This window comes from Salmo salar, chromosome 23, assembly GCF_965601325.2.
Source record: "Salmo salar chromosome 23, fSalSal1, whole genome shotgun sequence".
Taxonomy (NCBI): domain Eukaryota; kingdom Metazoa; phylum Chordata; class Actinopteri; order Salmoniformes; family Salmonidae; genus Salmo; species Salmo salar.
In genome coordinates, this window is record NC_138313.1 from 11,748,603 (window position 1) to 11,769,486 (window position 20,884).

Below are 20,884 nucleotides of genomic sequence, written 5' to 3' on the forward strand. Positions count from 1 at the left end.
GACAGTTTTCACAAATGCGCTTGTTAAATCACCCGTTTGGCGAAGTAGGCTGTGACTCAATGAGAAATTAACAGGCACCGCATCGATTATATGCAACGCAGGACAAGCTAGATAAACTAGTAATATCAACCATGTGCAGTTAACTAGTGATTATGTTAACATTTATAAAAACCAGATAAGTTTAATGCTAGCTAGCACCTTACCTTGGCTCCTTGCTGCACTCGCATAACAGGTAGTCAGCCTGCCACGCTGTCTCCTCGTGGAGTGCAATGTAATCCAAAAATGACGATTATTGATTGTTATGAAAACTTGAAATTGGCCATGCCGTTTAAAAAAATAATAATAAAATAACAAAATATATATAAAATCGGTCAACCTCTAGTTAATATGAATAATTGGTTAACCTTTTCTTATCTACCTTACTGGAACGCAGACCAATTCTTGTTACCCGTTGACTATCTGGACTGCTACAGCCCCAAGCTAGCTCGTGACAGCCCGGCTATCGGCTCGGCTAATACACACCACCACCTCAATGCAGTCTTTCAACCGGTCTCCTCACAGTACATACAGGAGTGTTTCATTTACAGCAAGTTCTGAATAAAAACTAAATGGATGTGAGTTGAGCTAAAATAAATAAAATCACAAAAGCTCTGACAAAGGCCAATACGTAAGCTAGTGATACTGGCAAGAGCAGTGCACGAGTTTGTCTTGTGCTTTTTTAAATTAAGATCAGCAAGAGCATGACTCTCGCCCCCCTATAGGTAGTGTATCAGACCCTGGGAGAAACAGACTTCAACTGATGGGTCCATCTACACCCCAAATAAGTAGGCATTGGCACCTTTGTCACTTTAAAACTACCCAGACAAATGAGTAACCACTTTGTACCTATACGGGTTCAAATTATACTATAAGCGAAATAAGTGGTATTAATTCCAAAGACAAGTGATTCACATTTGCAAATACTCTAATGAAATTTTATTACAACAAGTATACAAAAACTGACAAACAAATGTGAAAAATTGTCATATTTACAGAAACAAAAGTGTAAATGGGCATAAGGGGCTGCTCTGCTGGCTGGAAGATCAGGAAGAGGAAGCTTACATCACACCGAGGATTCCACACGAGGCGGACAGCTTGCCGGGCTATACAAATAACGAGGGGAGGGAATAAAAAGTCATCCAATCTGACAGCAGAAGTAGATCAGAATGTTAAAATGCCTGGACTCTGCTTTAATCCACAGATACAAACCTGCCATTCTTATCAGGGGTCCATTAACACGGTAGAGATTAATCAGTTTAATCTTATGCCCCCTGTATGAGTCTTGGTCAAATATGTCATAGCACTCCAGTCTGTGCAAATCTTTCAAAAAAAAAAGGACACTAGCCAAGGGGGGGGGGGGGGGGGGTCCCTTTCACATGATGCCACCAATACCAACTTCCTCTGCTGCACCTAACCCTTCTGAGAATGAGTTATAAACCTATCAACTCGCCTCCTGTGCCCCTTTCTCCTGGACTCCATTGCTGCCAGAATCGCCGCTGCCATTAACTGTAGTTTCCTGCTTGGTCTTTTTAGCATCAGTGTCCTTTACGGGGCTCTCCTCAGTTTTCCTCTGTTCAGGAATACAAACCAAAGTCACTTCTCAACATGACCTCCCTGACCTCTACTGCAATCTACTCTATTACCACACAAATCACAAAAGCCACCGCTACACAATCACAACTATACACACACAGCCATCGGAATTCAAGCTCGATCAAAACACCTACTAAACATGCATAACGCTCAACCACAAAAGGGGAGCTTGGAATGGAAAGCAAAGTAGTCAAACACCATTAAAAAGAGGAGTGATCCTCACAACCAAGAGCAAGCAAGAAATTCATGCAACATGAGCATACTAGGAATGGGGGGCATGGACCGATTTGACAAAGGAGGGGTCTAGTACAAGCAGAGCACAGTAATGTACAGCATGATGTATAGACCAGGGTATGAGGAGCCTCGCCACCTGTTGCCCCAGGCTGGGATTGGGTGTAGTAGCACGCAGCGGTGGTGGGGAGGGATCTCACCTTTTTCCTGACCAGGTGGGAAATGTCTGATGCAGATTTGGAGGAGGATGCGCCATCGGCTGCCGATCTGACAGGGATCTAAAACACAGAACAAGGGAATTGGTCATGAGAGCCGCTGCTTACTGAAGTTAATGACATCCAAGTCATTTGTTTGAATTAGCACAAGGTTTCATTCCAGGTGCAAGGAAAATGTACAGACTGTAGTTACCTGACTGGTTCCGAATGCTGATGAACAGGAAGATCCACCATTTTCTGCAAACGCTGATGAGGAAGAGGATGGGAATGCTGGCAAAGTAGAAGCTCCAGCCTGGAAGAGATCAGACATGATCAGTAGAAGAAAGACAGTACATCCACAGATCAATGGCATAAACAAGCTGGCTAAATCCTCATGTCAACTTTCCTTCTCATTAGCAATTGAGAAGTGGACTGAACTTGTTCCTTGCTTGGTGATAAACATTTAGTAGACCTGCTATACTAAGTCATTCATTAGAACACGTATCAAAACACTTTACAACAGTAAATTAAGCCTCCTGCTGCGTTCCGGTCAAATTGGACCGATTCACAAGTTCTCTGAAAAATGTAGTTAATTTAATCTGATTGTCATAAGTTTCAATGACTTTGTCCACACAGGGGCATCTGAACACAAAATAGAGTTTGATGATTTTCATTACATTTTGGGTGTTTTATTTAACTTTAGTACACCTGTGGTGTTCCCGGTGTGAAGTGACTGGTCATTAGAAATGAATGGGTGAGACTACAATTAGAGTATAACATTGAGTTCAGGCACATTCCCATTCATCAGATGGACACACTTCCTCTTCCAGACTCCTACATGCATGTGTGTTTGAGCACACAGGCACTCCTCTTCTTGGCTTCCATGGCAACCCCCATGGGAACCTGTCCCCAATAGAATCTTTCCCACACAGGAACCATAACTGTTGGCAATCGCACAAACAATCGCAACATTATTGAAACAATATATAGAACTTTTCTCACAGCTCTGGTATATAAAGCTTTTGAGGCCTTGTTCACAATTCATTCTGTGGCAGCACAATGACCAAACAATATACTGTACGTGAGGCGCTTGATCATGACACTGGTGAGGAGAGAGTCCTTGTCAAACTTTGACACAAAGCAGCCTGTGATAAATAGCAAAGGTTCATCTGAGTATTTGTTACAGTGAAAATAATCCATACACCATGCTTTTTTTTACTCAAAAACAAGTTGTATGAGCTCAGGTCAATGAGGCCTACAGGCTATAAAATAGCAAATAGAAGTTCAAAACTCAATGTTCACAAGAACTTAAGTTGATAAAAATATCTAACAACATTAGGTGATAACATGTATTATTATGGATTTAGAATCAGCTATAATTGGGTGGTCATTTGGACCGGGAACACAGAATTAATCAACATCAAACGAACACAACAGGAGGGTTAAAAGGAACATTTAATGGACAAGTTCCTCCCAGTTTCAGTCTGTTTGGTGACTAATGAACACAACCCTGAGACGAGCCAGTATCCCACAGGGACTCACCAGGGTCTGCTGTATGGCCACAGAGGCTGATCCTGCCATACTCTGGCTCTCCTTGGCATCCTCTACCTTCTCAGCGACGTCAGGCAGCAGCTGCTTCAGCTCCTCCAGCTCGGTCTTCTCTTTGGCGCCGTCTTCACCTTCCGCCTTGTCTATCACCTCCTGGAGCATGGCTAGAAATCAGAAACAAGGTCTGTAAGTGACAGGTCAGAGGTTGACAAGTCATACCTAGTGCAGTAGTGACTGCGCAGGTAGCTTCGAATCAAGTGCAAAAAGTTGTTATTTCCCAAATTGTTGCTGAAAAGCTACAAGAGATCTGAACAGCGGCTGTCGGTAAAACATGTTTTTGGCTCCTTTGTTGACCGACTCCGCTGAGCGAGTATGCTAAATCGGCGTTGATGAGGGCCGGTCAGTTCCTTAGAACCTCAATTGCATACTTGTCACGTCCTCTCCTCCTTAAAGCCCATTGGAGAAGGTCAGAGGGGAGTCCCCTAGACCCCGCTATCCATCCTGTATGGCCAAATTGGTAACATGGCGCTAGCAACGGCTAGGTTGGAGGTTCAAATAATAAAATGCATAGACATGTGGCATGTATTATTATATTTATCCACCTTACCCAGGCGGCTCTCGATGACTTTGACAGAGCTGCTGTAGTGCTGGATGGCCTGGCTGTATTGGCCTGTGATGCAGTAGGTCATGCCCAGCTGGTAGTGGGTCTCGGCCACCAGGCGGCTGTGGGGGGGCAAGTGCTTCAGCTGCAGGGACAGGCAGTCCTGGAAGTCCTCCACAGCTGCAGGGTAGTTACCTAGAAGAGGGAAGGCCACGTGAATATGAAACAAACATCTGTAGTGTGTGGTGCAAGGGTCTAACACCTGAGGGAGGGGGAAGGGCAAGGTGATCAGAAATGGGATGGAGTATAAAGTCAACATAACTACGTGTATGTTCAGTAGGGCAAGCCGTAGCGAAACATTTTGCATTGAGCAAAAATAAATAAGTGCAAGAAACAGCACATGGAGATCATACCAGATTCTGCTCCAACTTCTCCCAGCTTCAGATAGGCCTGAGCAGCCATCAACTGGTCCTCCTTGTTCTCCTTTCTGTTTGTATAAGGAGAGAGGGAAACAGGTGAAAGGTATCCTATTGGAATAATGTATACCAAAACAAAGTTTGTGATGGTAGCTTTCTACAGGGAGCGTTTACCTTTTGTAGATGACCTTGGCGACCTCCAGCATTTCCCAAGCCAGCTGCAGGTTACCCACTTCCTCCTCCTACAAGAGATGGGAAGAAGCAAAAAAAAAAAAAAAAAAAGTTTGAAGTTTGTGTAATATTTTCATACGAAATAAGTACATTGTGACAAAGGGGCATTGTTTAAAGGACAACTTACCTTGTCTTCAGCAGTGCCTTCCCCGTCATCATCGTCATCGTCGTCATCTAAGAGTGGAGGCCAAGAGAATACAGTAAGCCTAAGCTGCAGCAGTTCTACACTTCAGGAAAACCAATGACCAACTGTACGAAACCAGAGTTTGATAGTTCACTAGGAAAGACAAGTGGAAGAGGAAGAGCTTGTGATTCCAGTAATAATGTGACAGCGGCCCTTCCCAACAGTGCAGCTTAAACTTCCATTAGCAAGAGAAGTGAGATTTCAGTTACAATCCCTTTACAGCCCCACTGCAGGTTCAACAACCATTTGTGTAAGAGCCATTCTTATGGTTCTTTAGTCCCAATCCACTTGGTGCACCCAAACAGATGATTCCTACACAGGACATAAGTTTAACTTCACCCTCTTCCTCCATCTTCTCCTCCACATTCTGCTCTTCAGAAGCCTTCACACCAATCTCCTTCACAGCTTCCTCTTCTTTTCTAGATTCATCTTCAGGAGCAAAAAGAGTCTCCTCCACCCCATCCACAGGAGGCTTAGACTTCTCATCACGCCCGTTCTTGGCAGGAGACTTGGCAGCGTCCTCTTCCTTTGCTTCCGTTTCCATGGTTTCTTTCTTCCCCTCTGCCACTGCCTCAGAGTCACCCTTCCCTTCCTCCTTTGGCTCAGCTTTGCCGTCCTCCCCATTAGTTGTTTTTTTCTCTGCCATTGCATCATAAACCTGCATTCGAAGCTCGTCCCTTGTTTTGTCTACACCAGAGATACATGGGGCATGAAAACTTAAGTTACATTGTTCTCCCCAAAAAGAGTGCATGTCAAAATAAATTCTCAATCTGTGACCATAGCATGAACCAGCCTTTTTCCTCACTGAACAGAGCTGACTGGGATGAATGTGTCATTCCCTCTTCCCCTGTCAGATAAGCCCATTGACAGGGGGCATGCCATTTCTTGATACCATGTTGAAGACACCTACTACTAATGCCAATGAAAAAAATAAACAATTGTTAGTTTTTGCTCCAGCACAAGTCCATTGTCCTAGCTAGCTAGTAGTTAAGTGACATGCAGCCATAAACAGTGATGGTCCGGTTAAGACGGGTTACTACTCACCTTCCAAGTTGTCAGCACTCTCAAACTTTGAGGTGTCCGGCTTCTCTCCCTCTCCTTCCTCCTCAGAGGACTCCTCGGGGACTCCCTCAAGAGCATTACCAAGGACAGTGTTCTCCACCCTGAAACATCCCACAGCCATTTAATTCAAATATTCATAACTCAGAGCTTGGTACTGGCAACAGCAGGCTTGTGAGTTTGAATCCCACATGGGCCACAATAATTATGTTTTTAAATAACCTTTATTTAACTAGGCAAGTCAGTTAAGAACAAATTCTTATTTACAATGACGGCCTACACCAGCCAAACCCCTTGTATACTGAATACACAAGTGACTCATTCGCAACAGTTCTTCCAGTCACTTTGGATAAAAGTCTGCTAAATGACCATACCATTATAAAAGCAATTATTCTAAAATGTAACTGCAAACTAAACACAGGTACAGAATGTGTCAAAGACCCATACAGTAACAGTATCATACTTCCACTTACCTGGCAAGCTCCAGTAGAGACTTCCCACACAGGAAGAAGGCCTCTCCACACTCATCTGCAGTGTCCCCATACCGCGCAGCCCTGAAGGACAAGAGATGTCAGATTAGCAGGACTGGTTGAGGTCAGGTAAAGAATAAATTAAAGTGCTCCTTGTAACATCAGAAATCAATACATGACCCTCATAGCATTACAAATCCACAGTCAATCCAAGCATGGACGTCACCATGACCTGGCTTTCGAGGGCTTTAGGCCCGAATAATTTTGGGTCAGGCCCAAATCTTTAGCGCTGCTGCAATGGTGTAAATAAATTGTAGTGTACTGAATGTGCCACTTAGCTCATAGAGCTCTGGCTACGTGAAACTCCCGAAGTCATCCAACCGTTATAATCAGGGGTGTAGTGCTGCCGGTGCACAGCGGAGCAATGCTCCGCCACATCTCAGAATGGAGCCGTGTCTTGCAAGATCACTTCATGATGAATTAGTATCCTACGTAACAAACCGAATACAATAGCGTGATCGTGTCAGGCTACTGTTCTACCAAAAACACCATGTAATTTATTATGACAATTTAGGATGATTGTGCTGAAATGTTGCATTTCCCCCCCCCCATCATGATGTGTCTGATTAACTCCATCTGCTCTAAAAAGTGGATTAGTTCAGCTGGTTAGCCACCCGTACATCATTCAAGAAGATCAAAATGCATATGCCCATTGTTGGAGTCGGGGTAAACTTTGAACATTGAGATATTAAAGACCTGATAGATCAGAAGCATAGAATATAAGGAGTGAAAGAGACTGGGTTTTATGTCAGAAGGTAATGGGTCTCTGTAGAAAGACAGATGGCTTTGGAATGTGTTGGGTGGACAGGAGTAGGTCACAGGATTGCTATAGGGGAAGCGGATGGACATCTGTGGATTAGGCGAAGTAGGGGTTGAGGTCAGATCCCCTGAAAGGAGAAATAATGGTTTATTATCCCGTTACCCTCTTCCTGTCGATTCATAAGATGTAAGGATTGGAGAGGAGGAGTGTCCAAAGTGGGGTGGGTGGGATTATATATATATATATATATACACACACACACACACTTGTGATGGTGAGAACATGTCTTTGTCTGAATTACAGCTGTAACGGCCCTTTGGGAAGAATTAAACTTGGTTAAGTTTCTCTAGTGTCCGTGAGTTATTTACTCTGAAAAATTAGAACCTAACACCATGAAACTGATTGTGATCAAATAGTTGGCATGTATGCAGCATGGACATTTCATCTGTACAACATAAAGAGTTCGACTGACAGTGAAGGCCTGATTTATAATAAGGTAGGCCTAATTTGGTGTTTTAGGATTAGTCACAGTATGTGTAGGCAATCATGCAATTTGGATGATGCATTGTATGTACCCTATATTCTAAAACGATTTTATAGAAGTTGGTACCAACTTTCAGAATGATGGCTTAATAATAATGCTCTGGTAGGCTACCTACTAAAAGAATACCCCTGGTTATAATAAATGTAACGCAACTGCCATGTGTGGTCAACTAATAATTCCAGCACTGCTTTGATTGGGACAGCATCATTGCGCTGCTTTGAGACCAGCGTCAATGTCCGATTTTTTACCCCACTGAATGTTTCAATATTTGGTTATACAGTGGGGCAAAAAAGTATTTAGTCAGCCACCAATTCTGCAAGTTCTCCCACTTAAAAAGATGAGAGGCCTGTAATTTATCATAGGTACACTTCAACTATGACAGACAAAATGAGAAGAAAAAAAATCCAGAAAATCACATTGTAGGATTTTTTATGAATTTATTTGCAAATTATGGTGGAAAATAAGTATTTGGTCAATAACAAAAGTTTCTCAATACTTTGTTATATACCCTTTGTTGGCAAAGACACAGGTCAAACGTTTTCTGTAAGTCTTCACAAGGTTCACACACTGTTGCTGGTATTTTGTCCCATTCCTCCATGCAGATCTCCTCTAGAGCAGTGATGTTTTGGGGCTGTCGCTGGGCAACACGGACTTTCAACTCCCTCCAAAGATTTTCTATGGGGTTGAGATCTGGAGACTGGCTAGGCCACTCCAGGACCTTGAAATGCTTCTTACGAAGCCACTCCTTCGTTGCCCGGGCGGTGTGTTTGGGATCATTGTCATGCTGAAAGACCCAGCCACGTTTCATCTTCAATGCCCTTGCTGATGGAAGGAGGTTTTCACTCAAAATCTCACAATACATGGCCCCATTCATTATTTCCTTTACACGGATCAGTCGTCCTGGTCCATTTGCAGAAAAACAGCCCCAAAGCATGATGTTTCCACCCCCATGCTTCACAGTAGGTATGGTGTTCTTTGGATGCAACTCTGCATTCTTTGTCCTCCAAACACGACGAGTTGAGTTTTTACCAAAAAGTTCTATTTTGGTTTCATCTGACCATATGACATTCTCCCAATCCTCTTCTGGATCATCCAAATGCTCTCTAGCAAACTTCAGACGGGCCTGGACATGTACTGGCTTAAGCAGGGGGACACGTCCGGCACTGCAGGATTTGAGTCCCTGGCGGCGTAGTGTGTTACTGATGGTAGGCTTTGTTACTTTGGTCCCAGCTCTCTGCAGGTCATTCACTAGGTCCCTCCGTGTGCTTCTGGGATTTTTGCTCACCGTTCTTGTGATCATTTTGACCCCACGGGGTGAGATCTTGCATGGAGCCCCAGATCGAGGGAGATTATCAGTGGTCTTGTATGTCTTCCATTTCCTAATAATTGCTCCCACAGTTGATTTCTTCAAACCAAGCTGCTTACCTATTGCAGATTCAGTCTTCCCAGCCTGGTGCAGGTCTACAATTTTGTTTCTGGTGTCCTTTGACAGCTCTTTGGTCTTGGCCATAGTGGAGTTTGGAGTGTGACTGTTTGAGGTTGTGGACAGGTGTCTTTTATACTGATAACAAGTTCAAACAGGTGCCATTAATACAGGTAACGAGTGGAGGACAGAGGAGCCTCTTAAAGAAGAAGTTACAGGTCTGTGAGAGCCAGAAATCTTGCTTGTTTGTAGGTGACCAAATACTTATTTTCCACCATAATTTGCAAATAAATTCATTAAAAATCCTACAATGTGATTTTCTGGATTTTTTTTCTCATTTTGTCTGTCATAGTTCACGTGTACCTATGATGAAAATTACAGGCCTCTCATCTTTTTAAGTGGGAGAACTTGCACAATTGGTGGCTGACTAAATACTTTTTTGCCCCACTGTAATTAGGCTGGAAAACGTTAGATAAATTGAGGTGAGTGCTCATGATCATTATTCTGATGATTCATTATACCCCTCCTGTGTCAGCCTCCATTACTTATGCTGCAGTAGTTTATGTGTCGGGGGGCTAGGGTCAGTCTGTTATATCTGGAGTATTTCTCTGGTCTTATCCAGTGTGAATTTAAGTATGCTCTCTCTAATTCTATCTTTCTTTCGTTCTCTCGGAGGACCTGAGCCCTAGGACCATGCCTCAGGACTACCTGGCACAATGACTCCTTGCTGTCCCCAGTCCACCTGGCCGTGCTGCCGCTCCAGTTTTAACTGTTCTGCCTGCGGCTATGGAACCCTGACCTGTTCACCGGACGTGCTACCTGTCCAAGACCTGCTGTTTTCAACTTTCTAGAGACAACAGGAGCGTTAGCGATACTCTCAATGATCAGCTATGAAAAGCCAACTGACATTTACTCCTGAGGTGCTGACTTGTTGCACCCTCGACAACTACTGTGATTATTATTATTTGACCATGCTGGTCATTTATGAACATTTGAACATCTTGGCCATGTTCTGTTATAATTTCCACCCGGCACAGCCAGAAGAGGACTGGCCACCCCTCATAGCCTGGTTCCTCTAGGTTTCTTCCTAGGTTTTGGCCTTTCTAGGGAGTTTCCTAGCCACCGTGCTTCTACACCTGCCATGCTTGCTGTTTGGGGTTTTAGTCTGGGTTTCTGTACAGCACTTTGAGATATCAGCTGATGTAAGAAGGGCTATATAAATACATTTGATTCTAGCAATTGAAAGCAATGCATATCTTCTCCACACAAACACTAGGTCTATAGCCTACCTGATGAGCTTTCCTGAACTTTGATACATTTCAGTCAGTTAGCCTACTGATGCAAATACACATTTGTACACTTACCATAAGCTATTCAAGTCATTTGATATGTTTGCATTGTTCAAAAATGCCTACATCGTTTCAGTAACAAAATAACTGAAACCACTATTGGCTTCATTGACTTAGAATTAATTCTCATAATTGTGGGCTAGGCTACTTGTTGATTATTTTAACAGTAGGCCTACCTACATAACCTCATATGGGGTTACTGACCACAATCGATTGAATTAATAAGTGTTGATTAATAACTTATTTGGCCTTAATTCAAAACATGGGGAAAAAAACTGTTGCAGAAAGGGGTGCTGGAAGTGCTGGAGATAAATTGAAATACATTTGTAAAATTATATAATTAGGCTACTCCTGTCTATTAATTAAATCATTGAAAATACTACACCAGCATAAGAGACACTAAGGATCAATAGCTTATTTAAAAAAAATTGCTGTAGATTGTGTTTTGTCACATTATGAGCACATAGGCCTAGTCTACAGTCAGGAATCCCGCAATTAGGCAGCCTGCGTGGGAAATATAAAACAGCTGATTGACAACCACAACTCAATGAACAGCAGGCAGCAGCTAGAAGCTGTTTGGCAATATTTCAAAATACAATTGCAGGAAAAATCTGTTTGAACAGGTGAGTGCCACTGGAAAGTTGGTGGACTATAATTTCCTCCTCATACTTTAGGCCTAACATCAGTGTATCCACTCTTTTTATTGGCCCATGCTATTGGCTACATTTAAGGCATGGGTCATTTGTTTTATTGATCTCAGTATGCAAATGTCAGGAAGAGCTTGTCATTTTGATCATTTGTGTGGTATAAAAAAGTATATATTGTAATGTCTGCAGTCATAAAATGACAGATTTCTAAGATAATTTCCTGCAAAGGCCATTTTTTCCTCAGACCCACAAACCCCTCCACCCCTGGTCTTCAGGACTGGGCTACGAATGTTATGAAACTCGGGTGACTGCCCTCGATCCAAGCCATTTGTTCTGAGTACTCACAGCATGCCACAAGCCTCCTGGAACACATGGACTGCAGAAACGACATCTCCCATCACCATGTGCCTGTTCCCAGCGCCGATCAGCTTCTTTGCTTCCGCCATCACATTGACAGAGCTGTGGTACAGACATGACAGCTACAATACATATTTTGTACTTCACTCAAACAAACCTACTGCATGATACATCACTGTGGAGTTGTGACTAAAAAAGGTACAAGAGGAACCCAGTCATAAAATATGTAAAAATTCAAACCAACAAAATCAAAAAGTGCAGTCCCTCACCTGTCTGCTGCCATAGCACTTGATGACCCAGGCTTTTCATCCATGCTGAAACAGTGACAAGTGCAGTCAAATATGGACTCAAGACTACAAAATATTGTCTAGTCAAGTAAGTTTAGGTACATTTACATTAGTGTGAACGCTAAATAGTTTAGCAGAGGTCATGAGGCTAGGGTTAAACATTTCCCGATGCAGGAGGGGTTAAAATGTCCTTCGAGCAACGTAGCCGTATTATTTTACAGTCAACAGACACCCCGCCCCCCGGTAATCTCAGTATGCCAGTGACTATCATTCTACCCTGTTTCGAACGGAAGTGTTGCTTCTAGGAGATAGGAGCCATCCAGGTAACGTTAGTGTTCGTAGAAAGAACAAAAAACACGTTTTGCACGTTGACACTGGCATATCTTGACTTGAGACAATAACGTTGAATTGAACTGGTGAACTGGATAGCTAAAAAAAAAAAAAATTTAAGTGGCGTTCCTTGCTCAGCTATAGAAAACTTTGGAAAATGTTCCTCGTTAGCATTATAGCCATGTCACGCCAGCAAGCACGTACATTTCTTGAGTACCAGGCAGTAGGCGAATTGCTTCATGCTTTGCTAGCTAGTTCACTAGCCAATTAGCAACGCAGCCAATTAGCTAACAATTTCGGGCTAACTAGTTACCTCTAGCTAACTTGGCGAAGAAAATTAACATTAGCTAGCAAGTGCAACAGATCGTCACGTCCAATTCGAGGTAGCTAGCTAATAATAGTTACCGTTAGCTAGAGGATAGTGTAACGCAGTTAACTAGCTAAGGTTAACCACCCACGAATAGCATCAATTGGGCTAACTAAGGGTGTGTTCGTAAATTCAATCTGGAGTGCGCTGTGGGCGTTCGTAAATTCAGAGCATTGTCAGATTGTCAGTTCGTAAAATTCACCGCGTTTCGCTATTGGAGCGCACACTGGACGCTCTAGCCGAGGAATAGGGGTTGATCCGAGCGTTCTGAGCTCAACGGCAGTCAAGCTAACGTTGGCTCACTGACCATCTTACTCACCCTAGCAGAGCTGGTTCCATGTTATCCTGAGTGTTGGCGACTAACTGTGTTTCTGGCAGCAATTTAATTACGCTTTGACGACGTTTACTGACACCGGCTATATTCAACGGGTGTTGAGCGTTCGTAAATTCATCAGTTATTCTGCGCTCTGTCTGGCACAAACGAGACTGTTCCGAAATTGGAGTATAGTTAGAGCGAATTTACATACTCACCTTAATGAGTAGCTGGTTGGGTGTTGGAGCGGAACTTGTTAGCTTGTTATTGCATTGTTTATAGAATGGGGACATGAACAAGTTTCGGCTAACTAGCTAGTACACAACGACTTAAAGACACTGGTGATTTGCTAGATAATGTAAGTAGTTATCAAAACAAGTGAGCTAGCTTCTAGCTAACACACAAGAGGGATAGGCGAGACCTAGACGAACGCACACAAACAAATGTCCTACAAAATGTCTCACCTTCCTGAGCTTGAACCAACTGCTGTTTCCTCCGACATGTTACGTGACTGACTCAGCATACAACGTAGTGTAAACTGTGTAACTAGCTAAATTAACAGATTTCCCAGGAAAATGTCAGGTTCTTTATTTCACTGACACTACTCTTTGTTGGCGCGTTTGCTGACACTGTGCACACTTCCGCTGAACTTTCAACTTGATTAAACGCGGGAGAAAATATTAAAGGGAAAGCAACATTTTTTTTATTTAACCAGGCAAGTTAGTTAAGAACAAATTCTTATTTACAATGACTTCCTATGAACAATGGGTTAACTGCCTTGTTCAGGGGCGTAAAGACAGATTTTTACCTTGTAAACTCGGGCATTCGATCTAGCAACCTTTCGGTTTACTGGCCCAACGCTCTAACCACTAAGCTACCTGCGAATGTAACGTTCTTAAATGATGTGAAAGAATGCTGTTCAAAGGGTCATTTTTTAAAAATATAAATCAATCCATTGCATGTAGAGGACTTTGTTTAAAAAAGGTGAATTTCTTCCTCTGTATGGGACTTTTACAGGGCTAAATGTGAAGGATATGTCATACATTGTAAATTATTATAATCCATCCGCGATCTCATGTTGCACAGACGATGAGCATTAAGGATACGTAAATATTCCTGAGGCCTCTAACCGTTTCCCCTGGAGAGGCATGCAAAAGGTAGAGGGTTGGTGTAGGTTATGGGGTCAGACTTTGTAACAGTATTGCTTCTGTCCCTCTCCTCGCTTGAACCAGGGACCCTCTAAACACATCGAAAAGACACCCTCGAAGCATCGTTACCCATCGCTCCAAAAAAGACGCGGCCCTTGCAGAGTAGGGAAACACCATTTTTTTTTATTATTATTAAAAACTATTTTTTTAACCACAAATCAATACAGGAAGTACATGTGGGAACACAAGTATATATTAATAATATACAATGGACAATTGGGCTAGGGGGTACAATTACACAAGGACCTTAAAACCTCTTACATCTAGACGTGGCGCGAAATACAAACTCCTCGAAAATCCGAAAACTTCAATTTTTCAAACATATGACTATTTTACAGCATTTTAAAGACAAGACTCTCCTTTATCTAACCACACTGTCCGATATCAAAAAGGCTTTACAACGAAAGCAAAACATTAGATTAAGTCAGGAGAGTACCCAGACAGAAATAATCAGACACCCATTTTTCAAGCTAGCATATAATGTCACAAAAAAAAACACAGCTAAATGCAGCACTAACCTTTGATGATCTTCATCAGATGACACTCCTAGGACATTATGTTATACAATACATGCATGTTTTCTTCAATCAAGTTCATATTTATATCAAAAACCAGCTTTTTACACTTCCGGTGAATTTACTAAATTACTCACGATAAACGTTCACAAAAAACATAACAATTATTTTAAGAATTATAGATACAGAACTCCTTTATGCAATCGCGGTGTCCGATTTTAAAATAGCTTTTCGGTGAAAGCACATTTTGCAATATTCTGAGTAGATAGCTCGCCATCACGGGCTAGCTATTTTGACACCCACCAAGTTTGGTACTCACCAAACTCAGATTTACTATAAGAAAAATTGGATTACCTTTGCTGTTCTTCGTCAGAATGCACTCCCAGGACTTCTACTTCAATAACAAATGTTGGTTTGGTTCCAAATAATCCATAGTTATATCCAAATAGCGGCGTTTTGTTCGTGTGTTCAAGACACTATCCGAAGGGTGACGCGCGGACGCGTATCGTGACCAAAAAATTCAAAATATTGCATTACCGTACTTCAAAGCATGTCAAACGCTGTTTAAAATCAATTTTTATGCGATTTTTCTCGTAAAATAGCGATAATATTCTGACCGGGAGTCGTTTTCGTTCAAAGACTGATAATCTAAAATGGACTCTTCACGTGCATGCGCACGCCCGTCTCATTGTTCTCAGATCGACCACTTACCAAATGCGCTACTGTTTTTCAGTCATGGGCTGCAAAGTCATCATTCAACGTTCTGGCGCCTTCTGAGAGCCTATGGGAGCCTTAGGAAGTGTCACGTTACAGCAGAGATCCTTTGTTTTGGATAGAGATGACAAAGAAGGCCAAGAAATGCTCAGACAGGGTACTACCTGTACAGAATCTTCTCAGGTTTTGGCCTGCAATTTGAGTTCTGTTATAGTCACAGACACCATTCAAACAGTTTTAGAAACTTTGGAGTGTTTTCTATCCAAAGCTACTAATTATATGCATATTCTAGTTTCTGGGCAGGAGTAATAACCAGATTAAATCGGGTACGTTTTTTATCCGGACGTGAAAATACTGCCCCCTATCCATAACAAGGGACATACATACACTTATAATTTTAACAGCTTTTTTTTGTTAGTAGAGTATTTAATTGTCTTAAAATATAGTTCAATTTATTTTTGTAAGGTAAGAAAATGTGTTTTTTTTTGTTTGTAAATTTACATTTGTGAATATGAAATTTGGCCAAAAGAATAATGAAATTAATTACATCAAAATGTTTCATTGTATTTCTATCGTAGGTCAAGAATCCAAACAGTACATCTCTCCACAATAGTGTAAGATCTTCATAAATGTGTTCAATTATATATCTAAGACGCAACACTGTTTCTGGGTGGTCATTACAAAAGGAGCAATTTGAGTTGATGTTTTCCTTCAACTTCTTCATATAGTGGTTGGCAGGATAATATTTATGAATAATTTTAAAGGAAACTTCCTTCATTTGGTTAACAAGTAGGTATGTGTGTGGCAACATCCAAACTTTTTTCCAACAGATATTATCAATAAATCCATTCCAATAAGGCATGACATAAGGATAGATTCAACATCCTACTGAAACAAGGTTTGTATCGCTCTGTTGTTGAATGGACCAAAAGAGAAACAAATCTTTCCTACTGATGAGTCAACAGGGTCTATGGAAGGTAAGCTCTGCGGGTCAGGTCTTGACACGTTCCTGAATAATAAAGCAACACTTGAGGGAATGGCATCTAAAACAATTGCAAAATCTTTAGGTGTTACAGGGACCTTGTAAAGTGATAAGAATTCCTTATAACTGAGTAAAAAACCCTCTGCATTTACCAGTTGGCTCACCAATAGGATATTATTTCGGAACCAATATTCTAAAAACAAAGAGGAATTTTTATACAATATATCCCGATTATTCTATATATAATATCTGTGTCGAGAAAAATTATGCTTATAAATTAAGGACCATGACAAGAAAACCTGCCGATGAAACGCAGAAAGTTTTACCGGAACTTTGTCAATATTATAATTGCAAACCAACATGAAGTTAAGGCCACCAAAAGTAGAGAAGACATGATGAGTAATAGAATTCCACATAGAAGTGGGTCTTCTTAGGAATTGTTTTATCCAATTGATCTTAAAAGTAATTTTTAAGGTAGTAAAGTCCAGAAAATTCAGACCACCATTCTCATAAGTGTTCATTACAACAGTTTTCCTAATGTAATGGGTACAGTTTCTCCAAAGAAAGTTGAAAAGCATCTGGTCTATCACCTTGCTTATTTTACTGTCAAGATATAAAGATAGAGCGCCATATGTTAGTCTAGAGATACCTTCGGCCTTGGTTATTAGGACTCTTTGTTTTAAAGATAAGTCCCTCTGTAGCCATTGATTTAGCTTCTTCTGGCTTTTTTTAATAAGAGGATTCAAATTTAGTAAGCCTCTAGACTTCTGATCCTTTGTAATGGTTATGTCTAAATATGTAAGTTCTTCTTTTACTGGAACACCATAATATGAAGGAGTCACACAATCTTTGACAGCCATGAGTTCACATTTATTAATGTTAAGATATAGACCAGACGCTTTGGAAATGGATTCTGAAATTGATCGATATGGGAATTTGGTTAGCATCTTTCAGAAAAAGTGTAGTATCATCAGCAAGCTGGTTTATAATAATTTCTTTACCAGCTATGGAAATACCTTGTACAGGACTATTATTTAAAGAATTTGTAAGAAGTTGGGTGATTAATAAAAACAGGTATGGAGAGATAGGACAACCTTGCCTAATTCCTCTCTTTAACTCAAATCTAGGTGAGGTGCCATATTTCAATTTGATAGAGCTGTTACCATTTGCATAGAGAGTCTTAATAGCGTTACAGAAGAAATCCCCAAAGCCAAGTCTCTCAAGGGAGTGGAAGAGGAACTGATGCTCTATTGTGTCAAATGCTTTATAAAAATCTAAAAATAATATGAAGCTATCCTCAGTTATTAGGTCTGAGTAGTCAAGTATGTCTAATACTAGTCTGACATCGTTAGAAATACACTGCTCAAAAAAATAAAGGGAACACTTAAACAACACAATGTAACTCCAAGTCAATCACACTTATGTGAAATCAAACTGTCCACTTAGGAAGCAACACTGATTGACAATACATTTCACATGCTGTTGTGCAAATGGAATAGACAACAGGTGGAAATTATAGGCAATTAGCAAGACACCCCCAATAAAGGAGTGGTTCTGCAGGTGGGGACCACAAACCACTTCTCAGTTCCTATGCTTCCTGGCTGATGTTTTGGTCACTTTTGAATGCTGGCGGTGCTTTCACTCTAGTGGTAGCATGAGACGGAGTCTACAACCCACACAAGTGGCTCAGGTAGTGCAGCTCATCCAGGATGGCACATCAATGCAAGCTGTGGCAAGAAGGTTTGCTGTGTCTGTCAGTGTAGTGTCCAGAGCATGGAGGCGCTACCAGGAGACAGGCCAGTACATCAGGAGACGTGGAGGAGGCCGTAGGAGGGCAACAACCCAGCAGCAGGACCGCTACCTCCGCCTTTGCGCAAGGAGGAGCAGGAGAAGCACTGCCAGAGCCCTGCAAAACGACCTCCAGCAGGCCACAAATGTGCATGTGTCTGCTCAAACGGTCAGAAACAGACTCCATGAGGGTGGTATGAGGGCCCGACGTCCACAGGTGGGGGTTGTGCTTACAGCCCAACACCGTGCAGGACTTTTGGCATTTGCCAGAGAACACCAAGATTGGCAAATTCGCCACTGGCGCCCTGTGCTCTTCACAGATGAAAGCAGGTTCACACTGAGCACGTGACAGACGTGACAGAGTCTGGAGATGCCGTGGAGAACGTTCTGCTACCTGCAACATCCTCCAGCATGACCGGTTTGGCGGTGGGTCAGTCATGGTGTGGGGTGGCATTTCTTTGGGGGGCCGCACAGCCCTCCATGTGCTCGCCAGAGGTAGCCTGACTGCCATTAGGTACCGAGATGAGATCCTCAGACCCCTTGTGAGACCATATGCTTGTGCGGTTGGCCCTGGGTTCCTCCTAATGCAAGACAATGCTAGACCTCATGTGGCTGGAGTGTGTCAGCAGTTCCTGCAAGAGGAAGGCATTGATGCTATGGACTGGCCCGCCCGTTCCCCAGACCTGAATCCAATTGAGCACATCTGGGACATCATGTCTCGCTCCATCCACCAACATCACGTTGAACCACAGACTGTCCAGGAGTTGGCGGATGCTTTAGTCCAGGTCTGGGAGGAGATCCCTCAGGAGACCATCCGCCACCTCATCAGGAGCATGCCCAGGCGTTGTAGGGAGGTCATACAGGCACGTGGAGGCCACACACACTGCTGAGCCTCATTTTGACTTGTTTAAAGGACATTACATCAAAGTTGGATCAGCCTGTAGTGTGGTTTTCCACTTTCATTTTGAGTGTGACTCCAAATCCAGACCTCCATGGGTTGATCAATTGGATTTCCATTGATTATTTTTGTGTGATTTTGTTGTAAGCACATTCAACTATGTAAAGAAAAAAGTATTTAATAAGATTATTTCTTTCATTCAGATCTAGGATGTGTTGTTTTTTTGAGCAGTATGTCTGTTCCTCATAAAGCCAGACTGTTTCATCAATGATTGCATCCAGGACTTCTTAAATTCTTTTTGCAAGTAGTAAGGCTAATATCTTATAGTCATTATTAAGAAGACACATTGTACGCCAGTTATCGATGAGCAGCACTTCTTTTTTAGGCTTAGGTATCAGTGTTATTAACCCCTGACACATTGTAGGAGGGAGAACATTGTTTTTAATACTCTCTAAAAAGACTTCAAATAGGAAGGGAGCAACTTGTTCAGAAAATAATTTGTAAAATTCTGATGTAATTCCATCAACACCTGGTGATTTGTTCTTTAGACGTTTGATACTCTATAATCTCTTCAACTTTGATGGGTTCATCACACTGTTTAGATTCTATATCACTGATAGGGTGAACATTATTCAGTATTCAAAAAACATCTGTGGATTCCTGACAGTACGTAGAATTTGCTACAGTATTTAACAATACATTTTTGGTCATCTGTAATAACAGCATCAATGTTTTTACATTTTACCATGAATGTTTAACTTATGGATAGTGTTATTTTTAGAGTGAAATTTCTGAAGTCTAAAGAAATAGGATGAATTCTGTTCTCCCTCAATCCATTTTTTCCTAGATCTAATAAAGGCTCCTTCTGCTTTTAATCTATATTTATTATCCAGTTTATTTTATAACTCAATTAGTTCCATCTTCTCCTCCTCCGAGAGGCCGCTTGGGGACCTCTGAGAAAGGGAAGTTATCTTAATGATCACCTTTTCCTCCTCAGCTCTTCAGGTCTTAGCAAGATTACTACCATATTTTCTAAGGTATTTGGACACCTCAAATTTAAAGAGCTCCCAGTTCTTACAATAAGATTTTTCTTCACAAGCCCTTTCCCAAAAGTGTGAAAGCAGATCTTTAACCTCAAACTTAACTATATCATTATTTAATAGTAGGGAAACGCCTACTTCCAAGGTCTTAGAGCGAGTGACGTCACCGATTGAAACGCTATTGGCGCGCACAGCCAAGTACCCCTGACCGCAGCGTGCTCCGGTCAGGGGCATCTCCGCACCGCTAACTAGCTAGCTATTTCACACCGGTTACACTCACCCCCTTCTTTCCGCAGCAACCAGTGATCCGGGTCAACAGCAAAGGGATCAACTTTTTTTATTTTTTTTTTTATTAATACGACTACGCGTGAGAACCATTTTTTAAACTACAAATCGCTTTCTACCGTGATAATTTTCTGTGTGTGAGAACTTCGTCTAGGCGTTGTCTTTTTCTTGTCAAATTCCTGCCAAAAGTTAGGTGAGCGCTAAGCGCTTCCAAATATGGAGTTGCAGGTTTGCCATGTCATGTTCGCACCCATCTCTCCTATGCAAATCTTTATGGCATTAATTTTACTGAAGGCCCTCGATTTACAAATCAAAAGGTGTTTGTGGATAGTGAATTGCATGTGGATAGCGATTTAACATTTGGCATGATATTGATACCATATTGGCGCCCCCTGACAATGTAATTTTACACGGCTGACTACGGATCATTAGATTGTAGGTTCGACTCCTG

The 20,884-nt window shown here is 41.9% G+C and overlaps 1 protein-coding gene and 1 non-coding gene across 5 annotated transcripts; both read right to left on the reverse strand.

The window, feature by feature from the left end:
* Positions 1-946: 946 nt before the first annotated feature.
* On the reverse strand, positions 947-13,660 carry LOC106584054 (histone-binding protein N1/N2). 4 transcript variants are annotated; one of them, XM_014168869.3, is made up of 15 exons: positions 13,468-13,660; positions 11,976-12,020; positions 11,695-11,808; positions 6,570-6,650; positions 6,082-6,200; positions 5,377-5,724; positions 4,981-5,027; positions 4,797-4,864; positions 4,620-4,693; positions 4,213-4,401; positions 3,600-3,769; positions 2,272-2,370; positions 2,064-2,141; positions 1,490-1,609; positions 947-1,142 (listed from the first exon to the last, which is right to left on the reverse strand). In XM_014168869.3, exons 1-15 carry the CDS (start codon positions 13,524-13,526, stop codon positions 1,098-1,100), a joined length of 1,656 nt encoding a protein of 551 aa, XP_014024344.3. In that variant the 5' UTR covers positions 13,527-13,660; the 3' UTR covers positions 947-1,097. The 4 variants fall into 4 exon arrangements, with proteins under 4 accessions (XP_014024344.3, XP_045561925.2, XP_014024346.3 ...); XM_045705969.2 differs by lacking the exon at positions 13,468-13,660 and adding an exon at positions 13,222-13,428; XM_014168871.3 differs by lacking the exon at positions 5,377-5,724.
* On the reverse strand, positions 3,871-4,006 carry LOC123729965 (small nucleolar RNA SNORA16B/SNORA16A family). Its single transcript, XR_006761660.1, has one exon. It is a non-coding gene; the product is annotated as a small nucleolar RNA SNORA16B/SNORA16A family (small nucleolar RNA).
* Positions 13,661-20,884: the final 7,224 nt, after the last annotated feature.

Bases quoted from the DNA above. Each gene is read 5' to 3' on its own strand.
- LOC106584054 (XM_014168869.3), bottom strand. From the start codon at position 13,526: ATGCTGAGTCAGTCACGTAACATGTCGGAGGAAACAGCAGTTGGTTCA. The intron at 4,865-4,980 runs GTAAGTTGTCCT...CATCTCTTGTAG, and splicing joins AAGGCACTGCTGAAGACAAG to GAGGAGGAAGTGGGTAACCT. The intron at 2,142-2,271 runs GTAACTACAGTC...TCTGTGTTTTAG, and splicing joins CAGCATTCGGAACCAGTCAG to ATCCCTGTCAGATCGGCAGC.